General features: G+C 30.9%; 1 protein-coding gene across 5 annotated transcripts in view; it reads right to left on the bottom strand.

Moving 5' to 3' along the window:
• enok (histone acetyltransferase enoki mushroom) overlaps window positions 1–21,659 on the bottom strand; it is a 150,828-nt gene that overhangs the window by 44,895 nt on the left and 84,274 nt on the right. For all 5 annotated transcript variants that reach the window (XM_075382531.1, XM_075382530.1, XM_075382527.1 and 2 more), the window contains exons 11-15: window positions 20,102–20,322; window positions 19,236–19,591; window positions 17,467–17,716; window positions 7,960–8,104; window positions 751–904 (exon numbers count right to left, since the gene is read on the bottom strand). In XM_075382531.1, the coding sequence (XP_075238646.1) occupies window positions 751–904; window positions 7,960–8,104; window positions 17,467–17,716; window positions 19,236–19,591; window positions 20,102–20,322 (1,126 nt within the window). The remainder of the gene's footprint in view (window positions 1–750; window positions 905–7,959; window positions 8,105–17,466; window positions 17,717–19,235; window positions 19,592–20,101; window positions 20,323–21,659) is intronic.

Genomic DNA, 21,659 nt, shown 5'->3' on the forward strand with positions numbered 1-21,659 from the left:
GAAGTAGTTGTGTTGCCATTTCGCATAAATGAAGTTAAAGATTCAAATGTAACATCTGCTGCTAAAATGCTATTACTCTGACAAGAAGATCCAGACAACGAACACACAGTTGTATCATAACCACTGATTTCATAACCGTTGATCGTTTTAGTCTGCTGAGTTGAAGTACTGGAAAATAAAAGTTTTCAGTAAAGGCTGAGGCTCCCTTATCTTAATTATTCCATTATGCTGCTTTCCTTTATTGTGCAAAGTTACTGCCTTTTAGCCCACATTGCCCAGCACACAAAAAGCATGATATACATATCATTACTTACTAACATCTCTACCTCTTCTCAACCAACTGAATTCTGGGTGTAGTTTAAATCAAACCACTTGTAATTAAACAAGTCTTTTTAGATGCCAATTAAAAGCAATCAATTACCTACAATACAATAAAACTTAATTTAGATTAAAAAAACTTGTACTGAACTAATATTTAAAAAAATATATAAAATAAAATTTCAATTTGCCATCAAAAAACATTTATTAAGTTTATAAAATGTTGAGCAACCTACTACCTAATAATGAACTGATAAGCTGTATAATTTCAAACTACTTGTTTTCTTCAACTAAGATAACCAATAAGGTTACATAAAAGTATAAAAAAAAGCATATATATTCATACAGCTTGGTTAAGTTGTTTATAAACTACAATAATAATGTTACCACTGTTTTTTTAGTTATTAAAATTAATAGAAAAAAGGTACATACTTTGAGTTTTCAAGTTCAATTTGCTGCAGACGTTCTTTTTCTTTTCTTTGTTGCCATCGCTTTCTTGCTGCCTCAGACGCCTTACTCCTGACTGGAGATGTTACTACTGTAGTAGTGTCTGCAGTTGTAACTTTTACAGGTACATTAGTGGTGTCTAAAAATAATTGCAAATAAATAAAAATTAAAACAATCCAACAACATATGTTCTATTTTCTCAGAACTAAAATTAAAAATTTTTTGAAATTAGTAATTCTTTTACACATCTGTAAAAATTACTATAAATGGTCTAACATTTAACTATAAAAATATTTAAAAAATTCCCAACATTAAAGAGATCAAGCTTACTTCACAGAATTTTAAAAATAAAATTAATATGTATGAGAAGAAGATAAAAATAATTAAACATTAGTTAAATTGTTAAAAAAGGAAATTTTTGATAAATAGAGCCAAAATGTGTCGATAACAGAACTAAAAAGACTACTTTCGAGATGGATATATTTCTAAAATTTAGAAATGTAAAATTCTTTTTTATATAATCACTACCTGTTCTAGAATTGTTAGCGCTACTACTTTTTACATGAAATAAAAAATCTAAAATTAATAATTATTAATGGTGGGAAGGAAAGGGGATTAACACTTTTCCAGTTCAAAGACTAAAATTAATATTCGGACTAATAATAAAGCTTTAACATTAATAATTAGTTTTCAAATTAATTTCTTCAAATAAAAAGTTAAATTTATGTTTCCAGGCATAAAAATGACTGCCACAACACCACATAACCATTACAATTATAATTTGAATAATATAATGGTTCCAACCTGGGAAGAAACTCTGAATGTAAGCAATTCTGTAAGTGGTTTACTGATACATATACTTACGATGCTAGTTGTTAAAAATTAAGGCCATACGTACATGTAAAATTAAACATTGCTCCAGAATTTAATTGTTTAACTGTATGATTTTTAACATTATATGGGGATAGAGGTTTGGACTAAAAGGGGAGTTCAGAAATGTTTAAGTAATATCCAAAAATTGGATGAGGAAAACTAACATTGGATGTACCCTTCATGAGTAATTCAGCACAAAAGCACAGATTTAGCTGTTTAACATTGTAACTTACAGCAGTGTTTCTAAACCTATGGGGCACACTCCCCAAGGGAAGCGTGCTAACACTAAATGGAGGGCGCAAGCATACCAAAGAGAAAATATTGTTAAAAAATGTATTAATTTACTGAAAGGAAAGCAAAACGAAATACATTCTGACATAATAAATAATAAAATACACATTTACACTTATATGTAGGATTATATCAGTACAGCACAATGTATTTAACTTATGTATTAACTTATCAATACTAAATTAAAAACAAGTTTAATAATTATTAGTGACTCCCTTGGGGCTGTCTTGCGGAGCAAAGTTTTTCAAAGGAAAGTTTAATATTAGAATAGACACTCTTAGTTCTTTTTCTATATTTAGCCGAGATCTATATTTTGTCTTCAAAGCAGCCACCTCAGAAAATTTAGTTTTGCAAAGGTAGGATGTTGAAAGTAGTAGTAGTATATGAAATGCTCTTGTTTTCAGTACAGAAAACTCATCATCCACCCCTGCCCAAAATTCAAAGATTGAATTATTATTAAATTGTCTTTTAATTTCACCACTTTCAGTAAAGTCTATGCATATTTCTTCTTTGGCAGTTGAGAGCCTTTCATAAGTATTTTGAAATGGATCTCTAACCCACTTGAAACCTGCTACCAAATTGTTGTCAGCAAGAAAATACTTTTTTTAAATTCTTTGCCAGCATGGCTAAATGATTTTCAATGGTTACAAAAACAACTTTCTCAAGTTGTTCTTCAGCCTTCTAATTTTTAACACATTCATTCAATTTCACATTCCTAGGTTTTTTATTGCTTTAAATTTCTGCTCCACAATTCTAATTTTCTACAAAAACATTAACTTTATCACTCATATCCAACATATGTGTATTTGCTCCTTGGAGTTGAAGATTCAAGGTACAGTGGAAGTCTGATAATCCGGCACGTTCGGCACCTACCGGTGCCGGACTACCGAAAATTCCGGTCTATCGGGCGGTAATTATAAGAACAATTAGGTTAATAATTAAACTACAAATACAGTATGCAAATACATACAACAAAGTTTATTTTACATTTCATATAATGTATGTACACGTACTGTAAAACATATTTCACTTAGATTTAAAAAAGTCACGAGTGTCTTTTTGTTTTCTTGACTTTTGGCGTTCAGTATAAAATTTATTTCTAATGATATGGAAATCAATAATTTCTGAAGCACTGTAGCTAGTACTAGCCTCAGCAAAAGAGATAAAATTATTTAGTGATTCTGCAGCTTCTGCCCAGCTGATTTTTTCCTTTTCTTCCGTTTCGGCATCTGAGTCACTTTCTTCAAGATTTTGAGTAGGCTGAGGGTTTACTACAATGTTGATAATGTCCTCATCGGTTAGTTCTTGTTCAACAGGCTCATTCTCATCGATTAGAAGCCACTCCTCTATCTCATCTTCAGGCAGGTTTTTCAAGGGATTGTCAGCCCTTCTAACGACATCCAAAACTTTTGTCAGGGCGTCTTGATGGTTTTCTTCCTTATCAGTCTGTAGAGTAAGGTCAGATGCAGGGTTTGCAGCTGGCCAAAGTTTTCTCCAGCATTTTTGGAGTGTTGTATTTTTTACCTGGTTCCAAGACAGTCCAATAGCACAGACGGCATCTTTTACTGTAAACGTTTTTTGAAAATCAGTCACATCACAGTCGGCATTTAACAGGCCTTGAATAAAAGACCTTCTATAAAAGCATTTAAAATTTTGAATAACCCCTTGGTCCATGGGTTGAATCAAAGATGTTACGTTAGGTGGGAGCAGAGTAGCAACAATATTTCCAGAAACTAACTCATCTACTGGCGGGTGGGCTTTGCAATTGTCCAAAAGAAGGATGGCTTAGTATCTTCTGGTAGACCAAGGCTTTTGAAGGATTCCTTGACCTCAGGCACAAAGTGGTGAAAAAACCAGTCTTTAAAGAGGGCGGCAGTCATCCACGCATTTGATTGAGCATCGTATTGGACAGGCAAGTGTGTAACACATTCTTAAAAGCCCTGGGTTTTGCAGATTTACCTATCACAAAAGGGGTCACTCAGTGGTTTCCAGACGCATTAGCACATAGCAAAACAGTTAATCTGTCTTTGTTTTTTTTAAAACCCTTGGCTGCTTTTTTTCCTCCCCCAGCTAGTGTAGATGTTGGTAAACATCGCCACAATAGCCCTGTTTCATCAGCATTGTAAATCTGTTCAGGTGTTAAATCATTATCAGCCACGATTTTCTCAAACTCGTCTTTGTATTTTTCTGCAGAGTTTTGGTTTGCTGAAAGTGTTTCTCCAATTACATCAAGTCGAATTCCATGCCGAAACTTAAAGTTTCTGAGCCAACCATCAGAATAATTACATTCACTTTCAGCAACTCCTAAATCTTGGCCGAATTTCTTTGCCTTTTCAATAATCATTGGCCCTGTTACCGGTTTTCCTTCAGAACGTACTGCACTAAACCATTTGAACAATACACTATCTAGCTGTTCCAGTTTTGGTTTTTTTAATGTTTGTCTAAAAGCCAATTTTTCAGTTGTTACCGATTGAGAAGCAAACTTCATTAGTTCATCTTTTTGTTTTTTAATGTCATAAATAGTTGATGAGCCAATATTAAACTCATTCATTAACACATTTCTATTCTCGCCTTTTTCTAGCCGTTTGATGATTTTCTAGTTTCTGATTGAGAGTCAGTGTTACGTGTTTTCATTTCTCTCCTTTTGAACTCGAAGGCTTAGGTTTTGAAAACATGGTCACTGTACAGTTAGAATGAAAATCACTTTTTTATAAACAGTTTCAAAAGTTACGTTTACTGCGATGTGAAAGGACACAAAACAACGCACAAAAAAATGGCGAAGACGCTTCGTGATTGATTAACAGAGCTGCACTGCACCTGAATTTGTTGTGACAGCTGAGACTAGCCGGCCGCTAATTGTTTCCGAACAATACCGAGCGCTTCCGGATGATCCCGAACTACCCCGAAAACTTCCGAATAGCTCTCGAGCATTTTTATTTGCTTTAAAGGCACACTTTTGGAGAAAACCAAAATTTTTACAATTTTCCGGAGCGATGCCGGACTATCGGGCATTCCGGACTGTTGGATGCCAGACTAATGGACTTCTACTGTATTTAATTTCTCAAATATGTCGACCATGTCAATTCAGCTCAATTCCATCACAAGTTTTGATATAGTAGCTAAACCATATTGAAACTTCTCAGCTTCCAGTCGGATTTCCTCTGCCAGAAAAATGACGATTTCATTTCTTAATAAATAAACACGTTGCAAAAATTTTCCACATCATAACCATCAAGCCTCACAATAAAATAGTAAACGCTGAATATACTGCACCCATGTCTTTAGAAAGTTCAGAGAAAATTCTTGGATTTTAGGAGTCTCATTTTTCTATAATTTACTATGGTTACAACCATCATTAGCACAATATTCAGACCAAGACGCATTTCTTTGGAAGCCAGAGCTTCTCTGTGGATCATGCAATTATCCAGACACACTGTGGAGAGTTTTGTTTCACAAGTGCTTGTATACTTTGAAATCTTCCAAACATTGAATGAGCACCATCGATGCATATTCGGACACAATTTTTCCACTCCATTTGCCTTGTTTAAAAAATCATTTAATATAGCAAATAATGCCAGTGCTGTTTGCTTTAAGTTTTATTGGTTTGCAGAAAAGTAGTTCTACTGCTGATATACCACACAAAATCGAACATAGGCAATGAACTGAGCATCTTTATTGCTATATGTTACCTCATCAAGCTGAATTGAAAACAATGTCACACAACTTCCAGAAAAACTGATGATGAAATCTTCAGCTATATCCCCAATTCGACAAACAGTATCATTTGCAGTATGGACTGCAATTGTTTGGAAAAATTATCTCTAACAAAATAGTTACTACAATCTCAATTGCAGCTTGCAAAATAGGCTCTTCATTAATGGTGTGAGGCTTTTTATATAAAACTTTGTAATAGAAAGTATCGCATTTTCATTCACAAAGATTTTTTAAAAATGATGTTTGCTTTTCACATGATTTTAATTTTAAATCAAAAAATTCTCAGGATTTGTTAATGTACACAAAATAAGTTTATTTAGGTTTCATGTGTCTGCTGCCAAAATTTTTGAGCAAATGACACACATAGGCCTGGCCTTTCTTCTTCATTTATTTCAGTACTGGTAAACCCAAATTGAAATATTCTTGAGAATATCTTATTGATTTTATTTTCAGAACCACGCTCATCTCTGCATTTGATTATGCTTCACTATCATCCAATGCTAGCTTACATCCACTTAAAAATTTAGCTATGATTCTGTATAAATCTACTGCCATGTATATTTAATACCATGAATTGCAATTAGCATGCAAATTACAACATACACATCTATGATATTGATATGATAGCAATAGAAGGACTGACTAGACTGAGGCTCGCTGCAATTGAACAAGGTGCAGCACTTACACACGTCTGCGCAGACATTCCAGAATGTTAAAGACAAATCGGAACTTCTTGTGAAGCTGCGAGAATGTTCGATATGATGGACATAAGACAGAGAGCAATAGAAAGGCATCGATTCTGGTTTTGTCAATGCAGCGGATTGGTGATGCCAAATATCAATAAATTTACTTATTCTTCGTAATTTGTAAGGTTTGTAATTAAGGTCGTAATGTAGATTTAGCGTCAAATACTAAAATACATTATTATTATATAAACCGTTATTTTATGAAAATTATGACTGAAAACTGGGTCACAAATACTGAAAAGGTTGAGAAATGCTGATTTCATATATAATGAACAAACTCTCTAAACTTGTTAAATTCAACGAAAACTTCATCACAGTTACAAAAACGATCACTATCAATATAAAACATCTGTACATACTTCCTTATAAAATGAAACCCATAACTCTATCTTGCAGTAGAATTTTGATATACATACTCAAATATAGTGATGGATGCTGCTGGGGGGATGGTGATCTGTCTTTCATAATTACAACATGAAAATGAACTATGTCCGTCTTTCATGATGAATGGGTTAATACAGTTTCAGAAAGAACACTGTAACTTTCAGGACAATCGGTCAACTACTTTACCTTTTGACGATTAATAAAATTTCAACCTCTTCTAGGAGGTAGCCCCTCCTAGATGGGTAACTTCTCCCGGGTTGTAACTCAAATATTGTACATAAAAAGTTGGTATGATGTCTGTATCCAAAAAACATTTGATTTTTGAAAAAAGTTACATTGATAATTTAAGGAACTATTATCACAAATAAATAAATTTACAAAAATTTGATTAAATGGATATTATTGAATAAATTTATAAAAAAAAAATTATTTATTAATCAAAACATTTGCTTATTTACTTATATTTCATTTTAATAAATGTTCAAAATGTCCCATCGTCTGACAATGTGTCAGTCTGTTGTAAAACTGTGATACTGCATTATTCAATGATTTCCTAATGACATTTTGTGCTGATTCTTGAATTCTATTTTCTAAATCATCAATATCTTGGGGCTTATTATGATAAACAATACTTTTTAAGTGGCCTCAAAGAAAGTAATCCGATGGTGACAAGTTGGATGATCTCACTGGCCATTTTATTTGACCAGTTCAGCTATCTTCTGGAAAAAATGAGTGTTGTTGCCATATCTTTTTTGAGATTGAAAAATAACCATAAGTTTTTTAAAAAGTCTCACGTACTGAACTTATTTTTGCACATGTTTACCCACCTTAAAATATATTCTTAAATTTTTTACAGCTCAGGATGATTATTACTGCATCCATTGATAAATATTTTTAATTATAAAGTTTCAAAAAATAAAGATTTTACAAAAATAAATAAAGAATTGTTAAATCCAATTTAAGCAATTTTAAAATAACCATAACAAAAAATTAGTTTTACTAATGTAAGCAGAAATCATCACTATATAAATTGTGCATCACGGCTGTATAAAATTATTATAGAAAATGAGCAGTAAATGTTTAACATGAAAGCACACTTTGAATTCCAAAAATCCATCAGAAATTAGTGTCAGAAATCCACATGCACTATATACTTAAAAGTTATCACTATATATAGATATATTACCTGGTACAGTTTCAGGTAAAACTTCACAGATTTCAAGAGCAGGTTTCCTAGGTATACCAGGGGGCCTCCCTCTTCCTCTACCTCTCCATCTTCCACGACCTCTACCACGACCCCTTCCAATTCGACCAGCACCTCTAGCTATACTCTGTATGAACAAAATTTAAGTAATATCTTAATTCGCAATTTATTATATTAATAAATTTTAATTGTACTGCAACCAATGAATTTTTTTTTTAATAAAACCTGCAATTTTTTTTTTAATAAAAAAAATTGCAGGTTTTAAATGATTCTCAAATGATTCTTCATATCATGATAAGGGTCCATTCATTGCTTGAACACAAAATTCAACCTTTGTCCAAGCTCTTAAATAAACCTTCATTTTACTGCATAATTCAATTACAGTGTCAAATGTACTAAAAATATAATTTTAACTGCTCTGTTAAATACTGCCCTCTAGAATTGAATTTTCAAAATGCACAGCATTTTGCAAAACATAACGTAACTATGCAGAAAACAAGTCAAATATTTTATTTAAAATTTACTTCCTGTTTTATTCCAAGAAGACAATTCAAGTTCACACTAAGTTATTTTCTTAAACACACACTTCATCATCCTTTGACTAATATCTCGCATAATCTCCTAATTAAAGAATGTCGGTAACAATTAGTTAGCAGAAAGGGGAAATCATAACCTTTACAGAGGTAGACACTGAGACACAGAAAGATATGATGTGTCCAAAACTAATAAAACAATGAAAAGCAGCTGAAGTACAATATGAAGCGGAACAATATCAGATTACTAGAAGAAATGGACCACAGTATATCACTGCTAGATACATAAAGAAAAATGTATGTTCCGATTACAGAATACACCCGATGCAGGAGAATCAGTGACCGATTTTAAATACTGCATTTAAGCATGAAGAATTAGAACTACATATTAGTATAACTGTTTTACACATGTCTCTTTTTGTAAATTATGTCCTTCAGGTGACACCACTGTTGTGAATACAATGTTCAGCATGAGCACACACATTCACCTTACGCAGAACGTCTCTTGTACGGTTTCAATTTTGGTGTGAATTTTATTAGTCAATTCCTGTATACTTACTGGCCTGTTAGCATACACTTTGGATTTCAAGAATCCCCAAAAAAAAATTCACATACCGATGAATTAGACTAATGGAATGGCCAGTTGACATAACCAAATTGTAAAACAGGTGCTCAAAAAACATTCTTCATAAGGTTGTCACGGACATTCTTGCTGTGTGAATGTTTGGACCATCCTTTCGGAACCATGATTATATATTGATATTCTTATAGCACATTTGCAGTTACAAACTGCTGGCAACAAAACATCATAACGATCTGCTGTGACTGTGACAATGTAACCTGCATCATTCTCAAAAAAAAAAATAGGAACCAATAATACTCTGAAGACAATTCACACACCACAGTAATGTTTGTGCTATGAAGCGAGTTTAACATCTCCAGAACAAAATTTTGACTTGCCTCTAGATCTCTGGGCGATTTACTCTTGCATCACTGCATCTTGTATGGATGAAACTTAATATCCAGATGTAACATCCATCGCTCACTTCTGTCCGATATGTTACGGGCTTGCGAATGCTAACAAACCGATCGCATTAGAATTTTATCTAAAGTAGCTCTTACTGTTGCGATGTTGAAGCAACTTAAAAGTAACATCATATCAGCTGTTTCATACATGTTTTAACTTGTTTGACATTTGAAAATGTATCCATAGTTCAATAAGCAATCTTTTGAAACATAAAAGGTAAAATACAAAATATTGTGAGAATTATTTTACAATACCATTTCACTTTATAACATATCTGTAGCCCGGAAGTAAAAATCATTTTTAGAATTTTATAGTAAAGCAGTTTGAAGTTTTGAAATTCACTATTTCCCATTTCCTTTGCAATCACCATCCTTCCATCATAACTTTTTTTACTAAAATACCTTATTTAGGTCTACTTTAATAGATGCTATTGCATATTTGTTAATTTTTGTTTTACATCTAAAGAAAATGGACATCATGTCCATTTATTTGTGAAATAAAGCAGTAAGTCTGATGAAAATTACATTTTATTTTGCAAAAAAATTTTATAAAAAATACCATTCATAAAAGATAATATAAGTGCTCCTGATTGTCTCATCCAAGAAACAAAAAAATTGTGCAATATAAAGATTGTACAATATTGTAACACTGTTACAACGAAAAGAAAAAATGAACTAAAAAACTAAATTATTATAAAAATTTTTGCTCATACAAAAAACTGTAATATAAATTAATATATTGTTATGGACACTCAAAAAAAAGTTTACAAAGAATTAAAAACCAATCATTCCTTCATAGTAATACTGTCTACTGTATGATAAAAATTCACAAAAATATTCAAAATTAATAACAAAAAATGATTAAATAGCAGAAAATCTATAACATATTCAAATACAATTTATTAATAAAACTGATTTCTAAACTAAATCTTTAATTAAAAATAATTATTTACTTCTCTTCATCACTTTCTTCTTCAGGGAAATCATATACCTCACTACAGTTACATGTTATGATAAAAAAGATGATACTCTAATGGTAAATAATTAAATAGAGTTAACAGATCTTTATATTTTAAGAGATATCAGTTTTGGATCGACTAATGTCATCCAGTACAAATGGAAACTTAACGTTATTCTTTCTCAAATTTCTTCATAAATTAAATGAAAGAAATTCTTTAACAACATCAGTTTCATATTTATAAAATAATTCACCAAAATTTTCTTGCTGAACTTTAATGTGAACAAATTGTCACAAGTTTTTTGGTGCCTATTAAAAACTTTTCTATAAATAAACAAAGATCTCTTACGATACAGTGATTTAAAATTTTTAAAATCATGTAATTCCATATTGCAAACATAATAGAGCAGGTAAGAGCAATAAGCCTTTTAACAACAATTTATGACTAATATGTATTATCTGTGGATATCAGTGTAAAATATAGAAAAAAAACACATAGCCAAAATTTTGATCTGGCCATAGAAATTGTCTGACCATAATATTAGTTCTTCCATTTCAGAACTGTTCTGTTCAGCGCATTTTAAATTGCACGAAACTACTTCATTCCCACCACGTCCTGCCTTAGTTTCATCCCACATCATACAGAATGAAGTCATATCATTGGAATCATAGTGTGAAATTAAATGTCCACAACTTCCTGCAGTAGAAATTTTCAGTCTTTGTTTCACAATGGTGTTTGTAAACATTTTTGTGAATCAGCTGTCAACATTTTTACTGTTCTTTGCATCTTGAGTATCTTTACTTTTTGTTTCTTATTGCTTCTGTGATTTCTTAAAGTACAATTCATAATTATTTTGAATAGATTTTTTTTACTATCTGATGTTAATTACCCTTTAATTTTGCTAGATACGAATAACAGGTATCTGTTTATGCTGCATAAATGACAAGTTGAATTTTCTGTTGAATATACCTATGTAAAACCACTTTTTTGCTACTTTTTCTTTACATATTTTATTTTCAGTACAGAATTCTTGATACGATGAATACAATTTCTCTAAATTTAAATCAGAACTTAACAGGCTCTCACATTTTATATAACATTTACGTGTTGAATAACACTGAATAATTTCTTAAGGTGTTTCCATGATACTTATATGCCATCCTCTTCTTTTTATTTCTAAAGTCCCTCCAGGTTCTTGTTTTTTAATTGCATTAACTAAGACTATACTAAATGGGTTTTTTAAACTTTCCACACACTTATTTTTACATCATTTACTTTTAAACTATAATGAAAAGCATTTTCTTTTGATTTTCTACCATATGTATATCTCTACATCTTTCTTTTCATCTTACTTCAGTACAGGATGCAACAAACTGTCTTTTTAAATTGTAACCCTTTCTTAAATACCAGTAAACCTTAAAAATTTCATTCTGTGTTAAGTCATTTTTTTGATAACACTTCATTTTACACATACAAGGAGGCTTAATTTCTTTTGCAGCTAATTCTTTGCCCTAAATAAAATGGCACTAGGATTTTCATAATCTTTGAGTGGGCACAATACGAAATGAATACAATTATAGTTAACTAAAAATTATTACTTAATATGACTTAAAAGTACCTTAAAATACAATAATATTGTATGTTATGAAATTCATTCTTCTGACATATTATGTTACCTTGTGACTCATCTCACATGAGTCAGAAAAAAAATTATAGATACGAGTTACAGGTATATAACACCATGTGGAAATGATATTCCAAGTCAAATTGTTCTAAAGAGGTATACAATGTTATCTGCACTTGGTGTTGTTTACCTAAATAAAAATTGTTACTTTTAGTCATTTTAAAAAGAGCTATCTTATTTATTATCCACAATTGAAGATAGTGTTGTATGCCACTGTAAAGAGCACAAAAAATACTTCGATTCACTCATAAACCCATTTTCAACAAAAATGGAAATGGTGCCCTTTATCTCTGGACTACAGATATGTACATCATGTTATGCCCATAACAACACAAGGGCTTATCAGCACAACTTCCTAGGTCAATCAAAATGATAGAAGAAATGAATGCCTGCAATCCTCTCTAAAATGAATTGGATATCCTTAGAACAACTGCAATCAGCGTTTAAAGCTAGAATTATATATAAGTATGATCCAGAAAGAAGCAGCAAATACTCAGAGAAAAAATATCAATTTACTGTGTTTAAAGAAGACATTAGAAAAAAGTAACAGTAAAGCAAAGTTCACAAAATCCATCCACGAGAAATTAGCTCCTGTCAAGGCAGACAATCAGGCACAAACTTCAACAATTAAGATACAAACCAAATGGAGGAATCAAGTGATCAGAGAAATATTGGGACAGCAGGTGATCACTTTACTTTTGCAAAAGCATGGATTAGCACTGGCCACACTGCAGCATCTTTGGTCATCACAGTGGTTGACCTCCCCCCCCCCTCATTTCACTAGGTCTGGAAACTATAAATCTTTCCTATTTTCAGACAAAATTGAAATTGACATGATCTCTTCATTAATAAGAGATAAGCTAGCGCAGAGAAAATCAAGCAAAGCTTCCTATAAATACTAAGCCCATTAATAGATGAATTCCATGAAGCAATAAAGAACTAAACGAGAAGTACCTCTAAGAGGAATAATTAAAGAAGTTGTGATGAACTTTTAATATAAGCCTATTATAAGTATATATAAATTTAGTGACTCTTAGACTAAATATCACTACAAAAGAAAGTAATGATATGGATGGAAACATTGCTTCCTGATTATATGAGGTCTGTAAATAAAGTAATGAGACTAGTTTTTTTTTAACAGCCAAAGTGGCAACACTGTAAGGTTACTAGTAAACATATGGTTATATGAACAGTTGATTTATATTAGGTATTAATATTTTTAGTCTAATTGTGAGACGTAAACAAACTTTTTGTGAAATGAGTTTTTTGTTGGGTGTGTTACAAAAATGAGCGATACTAATTATGAACAATATTGTGCAATCAAGTTTTGTGTTAAACGCGGTGAGAATACGACTGAAACTTTTTCAAACTTGAAAAGGGCATATAGAGATGATGCTCTGTCACAAGCCCAAGTTTTTAGGCGGTTTAAAGCATTTTCAGATGGCCGGGAATCAGTTGTGAACGATCCATGCTCTGGAAGACTGTTAACATCAGGAAGTGATGACAATAATGAGCGAATCAGAGACTTGATATGGTACAACTGGTGATTAGCTGTAAGAATGATTGCAGAATTGAATTTGAACCATACCACAGTCCATCAAATTATGACAAACAATTGGACATGAAAAATGTTTGAGTAAAATTGGTACCAAGAAACCTTACTGTTGAATAGAAAAACAATAGGGTGGAAGTGTGCCGCAATCTTCTAGGGTGAATTGAAACTGATCCTGATTTCAAAAAAATGTTATTACTGGTGATGAATCTTGGATATTTGAGTATGACCCAGAAACAAAACGCCACAACAGGGAGTGGCACACTTCAAACTCACCATTGTCCCAAAAAAGCAAAAATGAGCAAATCAAAAATCATAACTATGCAAATTTCTTTCTTCGATAGTATTGGCATTGTCCATAAGGAGTTTTTGCCTACAGGACAGACTGTAAGTCAATATGTTTACCAAGAAATTCTTGAAAGACTACGGAAAAGAGCTGCCCATGTGAGACCAGCCATCAAACACAACTGGATGCTGCACATCATGACAATGCACCTTGTCACACTGTACTATCAATGAGTTTTTGGCAAAGAAAAACATTCCTGTAGTTCCTCAAACACCTTATTCATCTGACTTGAATCCCTGCGACTTTTTCTAATTCCAGACTAAAAAAAAAAACCTCAACGGACACCCTTTTGGAAGTGTAGAAAACATTTTTAAAAATGTAACCGACCATCTGAAGGATACTTCAGTTTCTGAGTTCCCAACACTGCTATGAAGAGTGGGAAAACCATTGGAAGCATTGCGTGGCTTCCCAAGGGAACTATTTTGAAAGTGACAGTTCATGTATAACTGGATTGTAAATAAAAAGTTTTTCTGAAACAGTCTCATTACTTTATTTACAGACCTCGAAAACATAATGCATTTATTAGCACAGTATTCAAAATAAAGTTTAATTACATAGTGAAGTAATTATGTCAACTATCTACAAAAATCAGATGAATGTTTGGAAAAAGAAACAAAAAATATAAGGGAGAAAATTATAAAATAAAAACTTAGTTGCTAATAATTTGGTCACAAAAAATTCAAGGAAAGCTGAATTATAACATGCACGTAGATCTTTTAACACTGTCACAAAAATTCACAACACTGATAGACAAAAAAATTTAGTAATGTTTCTCTAAGTGTGATACGATATCTTGAATTGCTTTTATGCATTCATTACAGTAAATAAATTTTTTTTGAAAATATAGTTAAAATCTGTAAAATAATTTTCCATGAATTTTCTTTTATAAATAGCCTCAGGTACATCCCAAATAATATCCATCAGTAATCAGCTAGCATGTTAGTATTCCATTCCCCTTTACAATGGCTATACATTACCGAAATGTCTTGATGGAAACGTTCACCGTGTTTATCACTTACATCTCCGAGGCTGTACGGGGAAAAATCCAGATGTGACTAGAGGAAATGGATTTTCAAAGACATATGACATCCCATAGCTCTGTATGAAGTAAGAAGTTGATTAACAATATCAAGGTAATCGTAGGATTTTTGTTTTCTGAGAAAAGTTTTGCAAACGTCTTTAAATGAAGCCCACGGCCTGCACTTCTACATTATTTAACACCGAGTTAAATACATTATCTTTGACCAACTCTTTTATTTAAGGACCAACAAATATTCCTTCTTTAATTTTCCTTCACTTACATTTGGAAATTTCTGCCTAACTAACAAAAATCTGGAACTATCCTTCTTCACTGCTTTTACAACAAACATCTCCGGCCACACAAAGACTTTTATTAAGCGGCGTTATTAAGACTTTGAGAGGGGGTAAAAATATTTTTTTAGGTTTAACTAAGGGGTCATGAATAATATTTTTCCCATTTGAAGTTAAATTGTTTCGTTTTTCCACTCTTTGATAACAGAATGTTTATCCCTAGCTCGGCTGTCCCATTCGCAAAGAAAACACATGTACTTAGTATAGCCTAACTGCATGCTTAACAAATTGTTATAACTTTCAAATCACCACATAAGCTCCAGCTACGTTTTTTATAATTTATTTTTTCAAGAACGTCTTTCATCACATTGTATATGTCTCTTTCAAATTAATACCATAAGCGATTGGTATCAAAGGAAATTTGTTACCGTTGAGTAGTAGAACCACTTTTAAACTATACTTGGATGAATATATAAAACGGCCAGTCCTTAGGTTTATAAACTTGTCCTAAGTGCAACATAAGTTCATCAATACTTATGCAATAAATCAAATTATTTTCATTAATAAATTGCTGAGAAAGTTCTTTTTGTCGGCTTCGAAAGCCCGAAAGTTTTGTATTTTTTGAAGTAAATTCCAACCTTGCAGTCTTTCTCCTAACAGTTCTGCTTGATTCTTTGATAAATATAAATCCCTAACCAAGTCATTTAATTCACCTTGTGATATAAGGTGTGCCTTATTGAAAGATAATTCAAAATCAAAATCACTGTTGTCTTCTTCAGTACTGCCTGATTCTTCATCACTGCTTTCAAAACATATATTCACAAGTGGCTCAGGAACTGGAATAATTTCACTGTGAGGTACAGACCAGATTGCAAATTGCAATGAACGATATTTTACAGTATGTTTAGATTTTTTAGAAATCCCAGACACACTTATTAAACAAAAGTAGCAATCAGTTACATGATCCTTTGGTTCACGCCAAACCATAGGTACACCAAATGGCAATGCTTTCCGTGTACCTTTCAGCCATTTTCTTAAATATACAGAACAATTTGTACACACTATATGAGGAGCCCACGTCTTAGCCTGATCACAAATTTTATACTGAAATTACAAATGATATGCTTTTTTAATTAAAGGTGTAATGTTTTTTCTATTTGATTTTACGGTAAACTCACCACATACATAACAAAAGGCACCCACATCATTTATATAATTTTGAGGCATTATGATACTGCACTATTAAAAAACTTAAGATTGAACAAAGACTGAACAAAATTAATTCATTCCTAAATCCAGTGCTTAATACAAACAACAGAGCTATATTTTCAGCTACATGTTTTGAGCTGCCCAGACATGATTAATCTTGTCCATGAAGGCTCACTCTTCAGTATTAGATATGATGTCATAATATGTGACTATGATATGATTTAATTATTTGTCTAGAATTGTTTATCTATAGCTTACAAATTATGTTAACAAAGTTAAACAATAAAAAATGATCTAACAAAATACAATATAGGAACCTAAAATGTTAACTTAACATTGAAAAATGAAAAAATCCTTACGTTAAAATTAAAAATTTTTCAAAAATGGCGAGTGATAGAAATATTCCGAGTGCATATTAGTTTTCAGCATCACAAAACAAATTAAAATCACGTATCGCATGTTAGGAAACAAAATTATGTTTATCAGTGTAATTATTTAATAAAATAAATATTTTCAATCAATAAGTTACAGCAATACCCACACAGAAATTCGCAGTTTAAAAATCATAACACTAATAAAATCTAATGGGCAGATGCACAAGTACCACCATGTACCTATAGTTTTTAGGTAAAAACTATACATATCACAGATGACGAATCTGTCCTTAAACCAGCACTGAATCTCAAATAAAAATTTAACCATAACTTAATTTCGACCTTTTTCAAAATTTAATTTATTAAAGAATAAAACCAAAAATACTGACTTTTTATTCATTCAAGGGCAATTTTTAGCTGTTCTAAAAAAGAGCTGTGTTTAAGGTATCTTTAATTTATTCTCAGCAAGAAAATAACAATAAAGTATTTACTAACCATTTTAACAGCCATTTGATTCTTCCCAATTCGAGGGGCTGTTAGCACAGATGTTAGTCGACTCGGCTTTAGTAAGAGATTATTACGCTTAATATTACTCATTCTGGCTCTCTTTAATTCAACAGCTGTTACTGGTTCACCTTTTCTTTTCTTGGCTAATCTCTCTACACCACATGATACTTCATCTTTAGACTGTAAACCACCAATCGACTTATTTTCACGTCTCTTACAAAAAAATTCGGATAACATTCTGAAAAAAAAATGGAAAAAATTCAATAAATTATTAAGACACAAATGTAGCAGTTTCAATATGATATCAAAGATTTAACTGAAGAAGGGAACAGAGTGACCAATAGGATAGCAAATTATGAAATAAGTAATAACAAAAAGATCTTTCTGAATTTAAATTAAGACAAGTCTAAAATCAACACAGAAGAAAAATATATGGTTCTCTGTTATTTGTTGAAACATAATTTAAAAATTACTGAAGATATCCAAATTATTTTTTAATACCAATTACACTGAAAATAAAGAAAGTATTAACAATTATATGTAGTCAATAATATTATTTTCTCAAAATTCACAATTCAATTACATCAGCAGCAAATGAAATTCTCATTCTGTAGAAATAATGAACTTTCTTACATTACACTAAAATAAAAATATTACATTACTAACTTCTTTTTCTTTCATTAATGCATTATTTAGCTGTTCCACATACACTTTTGAAACAGGCACATTTCAGGAACAGAAAATGCCACCCAGCACCTGAGCATTACTCAATAGATTTAGATGAGATTGTTCAACCAATGTCTCTCCAACTGTTTTCATCTCAAAAAATGTTGCGTGCATTGTGTGTACAAGGATCTTACAATTTATGCAACAATTTGCAGAGAACAGATAACTTTTTCTTCTTTTTTTTAAAATTAATACCGCTTAACCAAAACACTGGAAGTTTTACTTTACATTATAATTCACAATTAGTACTTAATATATCTTACAGCTTAAGCAATTCACTTTCATTTATTTTTAAGGTTTTAATGTAAGTGTGAAAAGAACATGATGAATAGTTTGATATGATTGAAATATAATTGTAAGGAATATTAAAATTCAAATGGAATAGTTAATAATTCAAAAGGAATGTTACAAGAAAACTGAGTTCAATTAAAAGTAGAAGGTTGAATTTTTGCTTAGAAAGCATGTATTGTTGAATACTACAGACCATCAACAATATTTTTTTTTAAATGAAGAAGACATCATACAAAACATTTTTTTAATTATTATTAGATATTAAAAATGTTTTCAAATAAAAGTTCCAAACAAAAAGCATTTTAACTTCTTTTGTTTGCATTTTTATTAATCATGATAGGAAATGCTTATTAATAGTTGCAAAGTTTCTTTAAAGATCAAATATGTACAGTTTATTCAACATAAATCACGAAAACGATTATTAATAATTATACACCTACTAATAAAAAGCATTGCTTGAGAAAAAGAATTCCATCAAATAATAAATAATCAATAATGGCAAACTGCTAAATGAAATACGTATGTTTTTAAAAAAAAGTTTTTAATGATTTTCAAGGCAAAAATATACACTTCAAAACTTTAAATCATGTTTATTTATAGGGGGAAACCAGGATTTTTATTGCAAGCAGTGCATGGATATGTTACAAGAATAAAGTTATAACCAATCTGATTAAAACGAAAGGTTTAAACCACTAAAATTAAATAATAAGTACAATGACTGGGTGAACTTTAATAATTACCTTTGTTTGGCTGTTCGTTTTTTCTGAACAGCAGGAACTGAAGCATCATCAGAATCAAATTCATTTACCATGCTGACCTTCTGCACATTATTAACAGATGATATTCGAGAGACATCTGACCGAGGTGGTCTGCCGACTGTACCACGCCATCGACCACGACCTCTTCGTTTGCCTCTCTTTACACCAACAAAACCTTTCCTCTTGTTTAATAGAACATTATCGACCATAGCATTAGGTCTACCAATAATTCTCTGAGAAACTGTATCAAATTTTATTTCTGTATGATCTTCAATAAATTTCTTTCCTTCCATTTCATTTTCTTTATTATCTTCTTTTTCTTCCGATTCTTCTTCATTCTAAACGAAAACCACAGAAACATTAAAGGCAAGTTACAAAATGTTTCATATTTAAATTACATAACTTTCTCAATTCAAAGTAAAGCGATAATTGAAATTTGTTATAAATTAAATTATGATTAGCAATATGAACATTTCTTTATAACATTCTGAATATTCAACTTTGTGTACTGTAACATATTTCATATGACATAACTGTAATACTGTAAAAAACATACAATTTATACGTAAATGAATTTTAGATACTTTTATTTTCCCCAACAATTCGGTCAAACTTATTCCTAGGTTTACAAATAAATGAAACTTAAAAGAATAAAGACAATAATTCAGAGTTAGTTAATAATAGTTATAGGAAAAATGAAGAAATATGATTTTCTAGTTAACAATTCAGAGTTAGTTAATAATAGTTATAGGTAAAATGAAGAAATATGATTTTCTAGTTAACAATTCAGAGTTAGTTAATAATAGTTATAGGTAAAATGAAGAAATATGATTTTCTAGTTTTCTTACTGTGTTTAACTGTTCGCGGAATGGATTAGCTATGGATGAAATGAGAGGTGTCCACCGTAGACATTCTGGATCAATTTCAATGCGAGTCTTACTTTTGGCAATACGTTTCATATGAGCATCCACAACATCCCAATCTACTGTTAACTGAACTTCTCCATTAGGACCCTCACAAACCATTCCAAGCATTTCTAGTGTTGATGATATATCGTGACTGAACAAACCTGCAAGAAAAATATTTTTCAAGCATTTTTCAGATTATTCATACTGAGAGTAAAATAGTAATGGATTAAAAATACTCTGTTAGCAACCCTTCATCATTAAAGATGCTCTTCTAAGTAAAAGATTTTTGCTTTGAAAATCTCCTGATTAAGCAATAACTTAGACCAGGGGTAAAAAAATAGCCTAAGAAATTACAAAACATCAGAAAATTTCAAAACTTCGTCATTTCTTTCTTATCAGCATCTCAAAAAAATCTTTAAAAATTTAATACAAAATTATGATAGTAATAAATAATTGGAATAAATTACTTCATATTTTAATATATTTTAGAAAAAAAACACATGATAAACTTTATTAATAATATTTGATAAATAAATAACATCAATAACTGATAATTACTGACTAGCAAATTACTTTTCTCTGAAAATCTATTTATTTTAGAAGGTTGTTATTGGGTTAAAGTAGTAACCCAACCTGATGAATTAAGGTCATTAATATAAATGGAATAATTCCTGAGAAATTTTAACAAATACCAGGAACTTATACAAAATCCTCTTTAATGCTTTTTTTTTCTTTACGAAACAACAACCTAGAAAGATATGTTAAGCTAGGTACATTATAAAAGAAAAAACACAACAGACTGTTTTCTCTTACTTAGTCCTAAATCTAAAATCTCAAGAGTTGTAATGTTAAATTAATTTGTATGTTACTCTATTAAATATGCCATTTGTTAAAACTGGCTAGTAAAATTATTCATTGATTTTTTTTTTAAACCTATTTGGCACATTTAATCTTTATTGTTAACTTATTAAGAAAAACATGCTTGTTTTAACTACTTGTACTTCACATTTATAAAATTATTAATATTATTATTACTGGCTTTAAGCAATCATCACATATGCATGAAACATGAAAAACTTTTCTTCTTGTGTAAAAATCTTCAAAAATTAATATTTCTTTTTCCCAGTAGTTATTAACAACAGTAAATTTGCTGAACTGACATACAACTTTAAATTAAATAATGTACCAACTTGGCTTAGATGCTGATAAGTGTCTGAGGATTAACAGGTGGTAGAGGCTTTCGATAAAAATCATAGTAATTGAAAAGGGTGTGTGTGCTACTTTTTATCTGTCACATGTATTTACAGCATAACTTCACTCTAAATTAGTAAAAATGGAAGTTCAATCTGAATTAAATTTGTGTGAAAAATTATTTTCTTCATTCAACATGTCAAAGAAACGGGAAATTTAAAAAATTAAATAACGTTAATGAAAAATTTTTTTAGAAAATTAATTTTAATTCATGTAATTGTACAAATGTTGCCATTTTAGGATACAT

Source organism: Lycorma delicatula, chromosome 1 (assembly GCF_047948215.1).
Source record: "Lycorma delicatula isolate Av1 chromosome 1, ASM4794821v1, whole genome shotgun sequence".
Lineage (NCBI taxonomy): Eukaryota > Metazoa > Arthropoda > Insecta > Hemiptera > Fulgoridae > Lycorma > Lycorma delicatula.